This window comes from Salvia miltiorrhiza, chromosome 7 (genome assembly GCF_028751815.1).
Source record: "Salvia miltiorrhiza cultivar Shanhuang (shh) chromosome 7, IMPLAD_Smil_shh, whole genome shotgun sequence".
Lineage (NCBI taxonomy): Eukaryota > Viridiplantae > Streptophyta > Magnoliopsida > Lamiales > Lamiaceae > Salvia > Salvia miltiorrhiza.
In genome coordinates this window covers 52,880,330-52,892,676 of record NC_080393.1, presented here as the reverse complement: position 1 = coordinate 52,892,676, position 12,347 = coordinate 52,880,330, and the positions used below count along the sequence as shown (strand labels likewise).

The window sequence follows — 12,347 nt, the reverse complement described above, 5'->3', positions numbered from 1 at the left end:
TGTATATCAAATTAATTAAATAAATCAAGCCATAATCTATTTAGCCATCATCGTTGAACTTGTTTCCTTTGCGCCTTGTTCTATAAACTCTTTATCCATGTTTATTTTTTCCTTTTATAAAGTTTGCGCATTCACTACACAATTAATGTAAATTAAACCATCTAAGCTAGATTATTTGTTGTAAGAAGAAAAGGTTTAATAATGACTAATGGTTGAAAAAGTATAACGATAATCCAATTTAGAAAAACAAAACATATAAAACCTGCACAATTAATGTAAATTAAACCATCTAAGCTAGATTATTTGTTGTAAGAAGAAAAGGTTTAATAATGACTAATGGTTGAAAAAGTATAACGATAATCCAATTTAGAAAAACAAAACATATAAAACTAAAGACCTCAGCTACTATACCAGCGACTGAAACATACTCCACCTATGACCAAATAAAACAGACCCTTTTCGAGTCGGGTCAACTCACTCCAACTAATATTATCGTTTGTTGGACTATTCGGTTCACTCGAAATAATCTTATCGTTTGTTGGACTATTCGGTTCACTCGAAATAATCTTATCGTTTGTTGGACTATTCCAACTACTGAAACATACTCCACCTATGACCAAATAAAACAGAGCCTTTTGGAGTCGGGTCAACTCACTCCAACTAATATTATCGTTTGTTGGACTATTTGGTTCACTCGAAATAATCTTATCGTTTGTTGGACTATTCGGTTCGAACGCACGCCGTGGACCACCTTTAAGATCAACAATCTCCCAATCTGATCTAAACCGGAAAACTTGTTTCGGATTTCTGAGCTCATAAGGAACCTCCACTCTACTAAAACTGTCGTTTTGAATATTATAAAACCCTCCTCCGTCCGCGGACCTCAAGAAAACTACAGTGCTGCTGCACAACTCCACCGGCTGCGCATGCTTCAGAGCTCTTTCGACACCTCTCATGTCCACCACCATCTTCCTCTCGGCCCCGGCCCACACCTCCATCTCTCTCCTGTCTCCTTCTTCAACCACACACACAAACCCTAACCCTCCCTCGTACTCCACCAGCACCTTCGATTTGCAGGCGGGGTCGCACGGCAGCGGGGAGCACCGGAAGCTCCTCCTCTTCACGTCCAGCGTCAGCACGTTGCCGCTAACGGTGAGCCAGTGGAAAAATCGGCCGGCGGTGGTGATGGCCCGGCGGCAGGATTCCACGATCTCGCCGTAGGGAGCCGCGCACTCGATCCTCTCCCACGCCCACTTCAGAGCTCTTTCGATACCTCTCATGTCCACCACCATCTTCCTCTCGGCCCCGGCCCACACCTCCATCTCTCTCCTGTCTCCTTCTTCAACCACACACACAAACCCTAACCCTCCCTCGTACTCCACCAGCACCTTCGATTTGCAGGCGGGGTCGCACGGCAGCGGGGAGCACCGGAAGCTCCTCCTCTTCACGTCCAGCGTCAGCACGTTGCCGCTGACGGTGAGCCAGTGGAAAAATCGGCCGGCGGTGGTGATGGCAGGGCGGCAGGATTCCACGATCTCGCCGTAGGGAGCCGCGCACTCGATCCTCTCCCACGCCCACTTCTCCGAATCGAATATATCGCAGTTATGCTGCATGATTCCGGAGTTGTACAAACTAGCGATGATGTATCGGAGAGGGGTGGATCGAACGACGACGATGGCGACGGTGTCGGTCTCGTAGCGGAGCTTGGGATTGGGCAGACCCTGCCACTGGCTGGTGGCGGGTTTGCAAGCGAAGAATCGCTTGCAGTTGCAGCAATCTTCTCTCTCGCAGTCGCAAAATTGAACTACTCTCTCGCAGCAAAGAATCCCTTGATCGCACGAGGCTAGGATCTTCATGTAGTCGAGCTTCCAAGTTCTGTTGATGGCGGCAGCAGCAGCGGCACCGGGGCCGGAGGATACCAATGCCGACTGAAATTTATTAAAGGGTCTGACGTCTTGGAAGAAATAGCCGAAAAGGGAATTTGTTCTTTGACAGTGGAGAGGGAGAAAAGTGGATTCATATATTATCTGCTTCCAACTCTTTGAAACCGCCTTGCATCGTTCTAGGGTTTCCAACGACGTTCGGCTTAGAATCTCGAAGATCAACTCCGACGGTAATTCTGCTAAGGTAGACGCCGCAGACCCCATCTCTCTCTTTCTCTATCTTTCTTGTTGAAAATTCACGATGTTAATAGTGTATATAGAGAGTATAGGATGGAGGGTATATGTATATATAGATATTATGATATAATGCAGATGTTTCCTATTTGAATTAGGTTTCTAATGGAGAGTCTTGAGGGTCAAGCTCCCTCCTTGCCGCTTCATATATATTTTAATTTAATTGTTGGAATATATCAATTATATATATATATATATGTATATATATATATAGGCGGGATAGGGAGAAGATCCATGAAGAATGATAAATAATTTGAGAATGAAGAATACATCCAATCCGTTTGATTATGCATATCTAACGGTGGTGATAATTGGTTTTAATTAATATGTTAAATATCCTAAAGGTTAGATAGGTAATTCATTATTTTATGTAACCGTAAACTTCTATAAATTAGTTGACTGAATCAACTTAATTTCGGAATATCAGTACCGTATCTTTATGGTATTAGAATTCTAATAATTTTTTCCTTTTAATATTACAAAGACAATTTAACATGCTGAAAGAATTTTTCTATAAATTAGTTGACTGAATCAACTTAATTTCGGAATATTAGTACCGTATCTTTATGGTATTAGAATTCTAATAATTTTTTCCTTTTATATTACAAAGACAATTTAACATGCTGAAAGAATTTTAATAATCACGGTATCATCATCACGCACCAAAAATAATAATATTAAAAAAAATTGCCTTTTCAATTATTCATTCACAGAGGGCTATGATCACATGTATTCAATATTAATTGTTTCGAATATATTGTTTTCATATAATTTTCATTATTATTGGATGTTAGTGTAATTTTACTATATTTTTTGCAGTTTGTTTAACCTCGATCGTTAGTGTATTGATTATATTATGACTTACATGATTTCTGTGCATTTTTAGGGGGGTGTATTAGTTCAATACTTTAATAGATTTCTGTAGACTTTTAAAATCTGGATGTATTCGTTCAAGACTTTTAAATAAGTGTATTCATTCAAGATTTTTAAAAGTCTATGAAAATCTGGGTGTATTTAAAAATCTACGAATTTTAACATTGGATTGATTTCCATGGATTTCACTCAAAAAATACACATGAACAAATCCGAGCTCGAACAACAAGAATTCAAATCTGGAGAGTTTCCAGCGCTCACTGGGTGCCAGCGGACGCGCCTGAAGAAGCCAACGCCGGCTGGCACCTAGCGACCGCTGATGGAGAGATGCAACGATGGCTGGGCACCCAGCGGTCGCTGGGCTGGAATTTGAAAAAATGAAGATTCTGAACAAATTGGAATTTGGAAAATACTGAGAAGAATCAGACGAGACGACGAACTGAGGTCTGAGTTGATGTGATTGATCATATTTTGTTTCTCACACATTTATTTCATATTAACATTTCAACACGTAATTCCTTCAAAAAAAAAATTTACATTTCAACACGTAATGTCATGTTTTATTATGAGAATCTTCTGAAATTTTAGATGAAAGTATAATAATGAAGTTTCGTTTTGCATGTGGATTATAAATTCTACTTCCAGATATATATAAATTTTTATGTATTTTCTTCTGATTACGCACATGAAAGAGATTTATGGAGTGGGAGAAAATAAAATTAAGCCAGCGGTCGCTGGGTATCCAGCGCTCATGGGCCCCTAGCGACCGCTGGAAGTGGGTCTAGTACTCGTTCAATCCCCGTGCTCGCTGGATTTGTGGATTTCAAGTCCGAAAATATCACGTCAAATTCTTGCTAATTCATTAAAAATCCGACCAAGAATTCATTCAAAATCATGAAAAATCCGTGAGAATCCTATAGACTTTTAAAATCCACGGACTTTTAAAATCTACATAAATATTGAACTAATACACCCCCCTTAATTTGCACGTTTAGTAGATTATTCAATTAATTGGTTATTTTTTTTCATATGAAATAGATTAATAATGATCTTGAATAGCTTGTACTGATTTGTCGAACGTAATTGGTTGTATCGGAAAATATTTTCATAATCTGTATAATAAGATATTCGCAATTTTTTACGCTTATTGGACATATTTTATGTTAGCAAGAAAAATTCAAATATTTTTATATATATATATATATATATATATATATATTCTTTTTACTTTAAAAATATCTTGATTCTAGATATTTCCTAGCAAAATATCTTCCACAAATCAAGTTTATTGATATATTCCAACAATTAAAATATATATGAAGGAGGGAGCTTGACCCTCAAGACTCTCCATTAGAAACCTAATTCAAATAGGAAACATCTGCATTATATCATAATATCTATATATACATATATTTTCAACAAGAAAGATAGAGAAAGAGAGAGATGGGGTCTGCGGCGTCTACCTTACCTGCGGCGTCTACCTTACCAGAATTACCGTCGGAGTTGATCTTCGAGATTCTAAGCCGAACGTCGTTGGAAACCCTAGAACGATGCAAGGCGGTTTCAAAGAGTTGGAAGCACATTATATATGAATCCACTTTTCTCCCTCTCCACTGCCAAAGAACAAATTCCCTCTTCGGCTATTTCTTCCACGACGTCAGACCCTTTAATAAATTTCCGGCGGCGGGGGCGGCGTTGGTATCCTCCGCCCCCGGTGCCGCCGCTGCCGCCGCCATCAACAGAACTTGGGAGCTCGACTACATGAAGATCCTAGCCTCGTGCGATCAAGGGATTCTCTGCTGCGAGAGAGTAGTTCAATTTTGCGACTGCGAGGATGAAGATTGCTGCAACAACAAGCGATTCTTCGCTTGCAAGCCCGCCACCAGCCAGTGGCAGGGTCTGCCCAATCCCAAGCTCCGCTGCGAGACCGACGCCGTCGCCATCGTCGTCGTTCGATCCACCCCTCTCCGATACATCATCGCTAGTTTGTACAACTCCGGAATCATGCAGCATAACTGCGATATATTCGATTCGGAGAAGTGGGCGTGGGAGAGGATCGAGTGCGCGGCTCCCTACGGCGAGATCGTGGAATCCTGCCGCCCGGCCATCACCACCGCCGGCCGATTTTTCCACTGGCTCACCGTCAGCGGAAACGTGCTGACGCTGGACGTGAAGAGGAGGAGCTTCCGGTGCTCCCCGCTGCCGTGCGACCCCGCCTGCAAATCGAAGGTGCTGGTGGAGTACGAGGGAGGGTTAGGTTTTGTGTGTGTGGTTGAAGAAGGAGACAGGAGAGAGATGGAGGTGTGGGCCGGGGCCGAGAGGAAGATGGTGGTGGACATGAGAGGTATCGAAAGAGCTCTGAAGCATGCGCAGCCGGTGGAGTTGTGCAGCAGCACTGTAGTTTTCTTGAGGTCCGCGGACGGAGGAGGGTTTTATAATATTCAAAACGGCAGTTTTAGTAGAGTGGAGGTTCCTTATGAGCTCAGAAATCCGAAACAAGTTTTCCGGTTTAGATCGGATTGGGAGATTGTTGATCTTAAAGGTGGTCCACGGCGTGCGTTCGAACCGAATAGTCCAACAAACGATAAGATTATTTCGAGTGAACCGAATAGTCCAACAAACGATGATATTATTGGGATTTGGAGTGAGTTGACTGGACTCGAAATAGCTATGTTATATTTGTTCCTAGGTGGAGTATATTTAGGTGGAGTATATTTTTTATCCTAGCTATGTTTCTGTAGCTTGGTATAAGTAGCTGAGGTCTTTAGTTTTATATGTTTTATTTTTCTAAATTGGATTATCGTTATACTTTTTTAACCATTAGTCATTATTAAACCTTTTCTTCTTACAACAAATAATCTAGCTTAGATGGTTTAATTTACATTAATTGTGTAGTGAATGCGCAAACTTTATAAACGGAAAAAATAAACATGATAAAGAGTTTATAGAACAAGGCGCAAAGGAAACAAGTTCAACGATGATGGCTAAATAGATTATGGCTTGATTTATTTAATTAATTTGATATACAGCCAAATTATACCCTATATATCGTCCTTTTCGATCTGAAATTAATCAACTTAGCGCTAACATAAATGTAATGCTAGATTGAGGAGAATAAATTGATTTCACATTAAAATAAAATTATTTATTGAAAACCTAACAATATTATTATAATCATATTTGTACTATATAATCACTTAATCTATTTATTCCAGTTTGATAATGAACGATTCTATTATTTTATATTATTAATTCCATAATTGTTTTGATTATTCGTACATATGAATTTATTCTAAACATGGTTCCTTCTATTTCCGGTTTATAACTGTGAATTGCCATTTAAAAGGATTTTTTTTCTTCTTTAAAATGAATCATAATAGTATAAGTTTTTTAGTGGGTTAATGACGTGAAAAATCATGAACTTTGGTGCGATTTCCAAACTTTCCATGAACTATTTTTTTTTATCAAATATTCCCTGAATTTAAACGCCTGAATAATTTTTCCACGGTTTTTACCTCCGGTGATGGTCCGGTCTTAGCTGGCACCTACGTGGCATTAGTCGAAACGACATCGTTTTGGTAAAGTATATGAAAAGACGTCGTTTGAACTAAAATTCGCATCAAACGACGTCGTTTCTTTTACCGGGGTTAAATCATTTTAACCCTAACCTAATTTCACCGCATTTTCTTACATTCACCATTATCGAATCTTGATTGCAACCGTTAGGGGAGAATTTGACCTTGGGACGACGAGATATTGCGAGTGAGGCACCAAGAATAAGACGAACTAAGAGATATTGACGACGATTGTTGGGTCCGGGGGGTCTCGAATAGGTGTATGGGGGGGGGGGGGGGGAATACACCTATAGGCTATTTTTATGACTATCTACAAACCTCAATCAGAGGGATCTCAGTCAGAGATAGAAACGAAACTTTACACGCAAACAAGACACCTGTTTAACCGAAATAAGTGTTGACCAACAGGGTTGACGACTGATACTGAAAGCCATTCAGTAAAGAGTTATCAGTTAAGTCACTGGAACTTAACTGATCCACGTAAGGGCTTCAGTCGTGTTTGCAGAGATGAAGATGATATCTCTCTTCCTTACTATCAGAGGATAGTGTGTCAGATTGATATCATACGCAGCGGAAATTAAACTTAGTTTCGAATAGCCTCGGTGGAGCAGATAGTTGGATTAAGGTTTCTCTTTTCAGTTAGTCAGCATTCAGTTTTATCAATTGAAATAACACAGTTATGAATATAAAACTGAAAGCTGTAAATAACACAGAGACTTTTACGTGGTTCGGAAAAACTCTTTCCTACATCCACGGCTGGTTGATCAGACCAACAATCCACTCCGCAAGTGCTTCCCGGGTGCACTGCAAACCGTGAACTGAAGATAGCTCTCTCTTCAGCACCTACACACCTCGCGTAGGGTTTCCCTACCTACACACCTCGCGCAGGATTTCAGCACCTACACAGCTCGCGCAGGATTTCCTTGCTAAGCACACCTCGTGCTCAGACTTCCCTATCAGAGTTCAGAACACCTTCTGAAACTCCGAGTCACTCAAACACTCTTATGGGGGAGAGGTTTAAACGAGTGCCAACTATACTTACAAAGAACAAGTTCTTTGAAGCAAGTTTGACCTTTGGCTTCTGGGTACACAGAATATATGCCTAGGGTCTAAGAGAATGTATGTAATCAGCAGTGACTGATTTTGGCTTTGGAATTCTCTTCTTCGATTCAAGCTTTGGGCGGTTTAAGCTTTAGGCTGAGTAGCTATTTCGGCAGAGCTTCAGCTTATGTCGTTGAATTGGTGAAGATTGAAGTGATCCTCAAGCGCTATTTGTAGGAGAACTCTTGAATAGATCCGTTGGCGTAAATCGTCCTCAAGATTTCTTCCGTTGGAGAGCAATTCGAATTTGGGCTCAGGCTTCAATCTTCGAGGTTCCTTGTCTGTGTGGAAACGGCTCTCTTTGATGGACAGGAGATGTGACATCTCTGAAAAGTAACCACCAGATAGGAATGACCTCTGCAGAGATAAGATATTGAGATATCTCTGCATTTAATGCGGCTGTACTTGAGCGTACGTGGCTTCCTCTGAACGTTGGAAGATCAGTCCTAGGAGGAATGTTCAACTGATACTTGACTTTAGTATCAGTCCATGGCGCGCATTAAATAATCAGTCTTCAACTGATTCTTCAACTGATACTTCAGTTGGTAACTGCAGTCTTCAGTCTTCAGTCTTCAGTCTTCGTTCTTCAGTCTTCAGTCTTCAGTCTTTGACACCGCAACTAAACTAGAAACGAACTCTAACACTTGAGTTCAAAAACGATTCTAGTCTATTACATTTAAGTCCTATGAATTTTGGTATCATCAAAACAAGGGTTAGGATATTCCACAAGGTTCCCAACAACGATATTTCGCGAAATGGGAGAGAGGTATTTCGCTTTCCCCCTGTATAGAATTTGTCGCCCATAGTATTTTGGCGCCCTTAGCTCAGTGAAAAAATTGAGTCTTTAGGGTTGTAGGTTGCTTGCCTATTGCTGTGAATATTTGATTTTGCTTGTCTATTTCATTGAATCTTTGCTTGCCCATCGCATTGATTTTTTTTTTTTTCATTTGCACAGTGACGAGTTTGGTTTGTATATTCATCATGAAGAAGAAAGATTGTCTGAATATGAGGATTCTGACAAAGAGGGGTTTGAAAGTAGTAACTTAGATGGTCAAGTTGTTAGGAATAAACACCCTAAAGCTGTGTATGATCCAAGGGGAGATATTGTAGAGTTCAAGCTTGTTCTAGGCATGTGGTTTGAGGATACTTTTCAGTGCAAGAAAGCACTAATATCATGGAGCATTGTTAAAGGTCATCCAATTCACTTTAGGAGGGTAAACAAGGATCAGTGTGAGGCTTATTGTGAGGAGCCTTGTAAGTGGAGAATCTATGCTAGTACAAACAAAAAGGAGAGGTCTATGGTGGTGAAGGTCTTGGGTCAGGATCACACATGTACTTTTGCAATTGGTAATAAGCAAGCAAGTTATAAGTGGCTTGGGGAAGAGTACACTAAGGTCTTCAGAGTTAGACCTCAGATATGTGTAGACGAGTTTAGGAATGATGTTAAAAGGAGATTTAACATAGCTATTCCTAATGGTCGGTTGTACAGGGCCAAGGCACATGCATTACAGGTGCTAAGAGGTACTGTGAAAAGACATCACAATAAATTAAGGAGTTACATTGCAGAGTTGATGAGAGTGGACAGAGAGGGCAGATTTGAGCTACTATGTGAAGATGGCACAATATTTCAGGGATTGTACATTGAGTTTTTAGCCTTTAAGAAGGGCTTTTTAGAGGGATGTATGCCTATTATTGGTCTAGATGGGTGCCTCTTGAAAACTCACTTAGGAGGTCAACGGTTATGTGCCATAGGGAAGGATGGCAATAATCAGATGTACCCCATTGCATGGGCAGTAGTAGAAGTAGAGAACGAGGCTTGTTGGAGATGGTTTTTAAGCTTGTTGCTGGAGGAACTTGGAATCAGGGATGACAATGGATTTACTCGTATCTCTAATCAACAAAAGGTTAGTATCATGTCTGAATTTAATTCATTTATTATATTTGTTGACCTTATATGAAGTTCCAGTTAAATTGCACTGATATATGATTATTCGTAGTGATATATTCTTATGATTGTTCCAGTGATGACCTTATATGATTGTTCCACTTAAATTTACTTCATTTGTTATATCTGCTGACCTTATATGATTGTTCCAGTGATTCAACATGCATTGATATGTTTTGATGTGATTTAAGTATGCAGTAAAATGTTTGAGTATGCAGTGATTGAACATGCATTGATATGAAACAGATATGATTTAAGTATGCAGTGAAATGTTTGAGTATGCAGTGATTGAACATGAAACTGATATGAGTGAATGTGTGCTTAATGTAGGGCCTAACTAATGCCGTGAAAGAGTTGGCTCCACATGCGGAGCACAGAAACTGTGCTCGGCATGTCTATATGAACCGGAAGAAACAGTTCAAGGGAGTTTCATTGAAGAACATGTTCTGGCAAGCTGTGAGGGCTACATATGTTGAGGAGTGGGATGTAGCAATGGCCACTCTTAAAACTGAAAATGAGCAAGCATATGATGATATGATGCAGAGAGATCCAACCAGGTTTTGCAAAGCCTTTATTTCCACTTGTTGTGTTAGTGATATGGTAGATAACAATGTGTCAAAGACTTTTAATGGATATATTATGACTGCTCGGGGGAAACACATCATCTAGAACAAATCAGAAGTGGGTTAAGGGAGAGACAATACATGAAGTTGCAACATGTGAACACTATCACTGACATAATAACACCAGCTGTTAGGAGAAAACTAGAGAAACTGAAATGACAAGCTAGGTATTGTACTGCTCACCCTAGTCTAGAGGAAAAATTTGAGGTGTCAATCCTGAACCAACAGAGCCCACACACTCTGAAGACCCTACTCATACCAGAGAGCCCACTGAAGCTGCATCAAGAGGAAGGGGTAGGGGCAGGCCCAAGGGCAGTGGCAAGGGTAGGGGCAGGGGCAAGGGCAAGGGCAGGGATATTGCAATGGAGAGACAAGAGGTATACCACAAAACTTCTCAACTTTCTTATGTTATTTCCATCAATTAGATTGCTATATTCTTTTTTTTTTTGAAAGGGAAATGATATTAAAGATTAAGCAATGTCTTTACTTACAATATCAAGCAACCATTGCGGAAAGTCATCTACCCAAAAGTGAGGCTGCGCACAACTATTACCAAAACGAGCCAAACTATGAGCAGCCAAGTTGGCGTCTCTATAAGAGTGGAAAACCCCAAAAAGGAGGTGTGATCTCACAGCCTCAAAAAACACCCGAATATCATCCGGGATAAGATCCTCGTCCTCATCCGGATCAGTTAAGAGGCGCGCAACAAGGCAAGAATCTGTGAACACCTCAATTGGAGACAAATTAAATTCCAAACACACTGTTATGCCACAGACCACCGCCATGATTTCTGCCATAAGCGAGCCAGATCTCGGTGCTGTTTTTTTTGCCATCGCCAACTTGATTCGCCCGGAATGATCTCGAACTATCACTCCCATGCCAAAACAGCCAACCTCAGGAATATAGCTTGCATCCACATCAACCCGTAGACGTCCCCGTTTCGGTTTCACCCATCTCCTCTCGCCAAGTTTAAACCCCAGCCTGTTTTCTTTGGCATTGATCAGTTTCGCTTTCTGGAAAGATTCCCAAAGAGCCAAGCAGGAAGACTCTGAACCCTGATCCATCAATAACGTATTCTCATGCTTTTTCTTGCATAACATCACCCAAATTTTCCAAACCATGATCACCCACAACTCATATTCATCAATATCAAACTCTCCTCAAATCGCGGCTGCAATATCAATTATGGACAACAGTTTGCATTTACAGAGTACCTGGAAGAACCGACTAGTTTTCCAAAAAAAATTCACACTCGGGCAGAAAAATAAACAATGCTCTATTGTTCCCCATTGATCAAAGCACTCCTCACAGTGGCCACCCACAGGAACATGATGATATTTGAGGTTGACTCCAGTTGGTATAAGATTATTAAGAGCTCTCCAAAGAAACATTTTTGTTTTTGGTAGGACAGAAATAGACCACACATGCTTACTCCAAAACTTGCGATTGACATGACTGCTATGCGCCTCCTCTTCATAGTACCCAATACCCGCAAGATATGCTGTTTTAACCGTGAAGTTTCCTTTCGTTTCCAGTCCCCATTGGATCTCATCTTGTGGCGCCCTCTCATGAATGGGTGTGTTGAGGATAGCATGTTGCTCATGGGGAAGAAACAACAGTCTCACCTTCCTCTCGTCCCAGTCTCCATTGCCATTTAATAGCTCAGCCACCTTCATGTTTCTACCAAACTCGTTCTCTCTTCTATCAGTAAGAAAATGCTTTATTCCCATCGCCCATTTGTCTCTGAAAACTGAAATTCTGCTGCCATCACCAACACTCCACTTTTTTCCATAATTCACAATGTCACGGCTGCCCGCGATGGAACGCCAAACAAAAGAGTAACCGGGTTTAATCGGCGCTGCCATAATATTGCCATCACGGAAATATCGTGCCTGAAAAACTTTACTAACCAGGGCATTCGGGTTCTTGAGCATCCTCCAAATTTGTTTTGCGAGGAGGGCCTTATTAAACGCTTTTAGATCTCGAAATCCTAAACCACCAAGCTCCTTCGGTCGGCATAGCTCAGCCCATTTCCTCCAGTGCAACCATCGTC

At 40.8% G+C, this 12,347-nt stretch overlaps 3 protein-coding genes across 3 annotated transcripts; 2 read left to right on the top strand and 1 right to left on the bottom strand.

Annotated features, from left to right (window-relative positions):
- Positions 1–302: 302 nt before the first annotated feature.
- Positions 303–2,288, bottom strand: LOC130994783 (uncharacterized). Its single transcript, XM_057919849.1, has one exon. The coding sequence runs from the start codon at positions 2,145–2,147 to the stop codon at positions 399–401; it is 1,749 nt and encodes a 582-aa protein (XP_057775832.1). The 5' UTR covers positions 2,148–2,288; the 3' UTR covers positions 303–398.
- Positions 2,289–4,489: 2,201 nt separating this feature from the next.
- LOC130994782 (uncharacterized) lies at positions 4,490–5,870 on the top strand. The gene has a single exon (XM_057919848.1). It carries the CDS (start codon positions 4,494–4,496, stop codon positions 5,775–5,777), a length of 1,284 nt encoding a protein of 427 aa, XP_057775831.1. The 5' UTR covers positions 4,490–4,493; the 3' UTR covers positions 5,778–5,870.
- Positions 5,871–8,481: 2,611 nt separating this feature from the next.
- On the top strand, positions 8,482–10,768 carry LOC130994391 (uncharacterized). The gene is made up of 5 exons (XM_057919434.1): positions 8,482–8,492; positions 8,682–9,630; positions 10,002–10,228; positions 10,557–10,671; positions 10,748–10,768. Exons 1-5 carry the CDS (start codon positions 8,482–8,484, stop codon positions 10,766–10,768), a joined length of 1,323 nt encoding a protein of 440 aa, XP_057775417.1.
- The last annotated feature ends 1,579 nt before the right edge of the window (positions 10,769–12,347 follow it).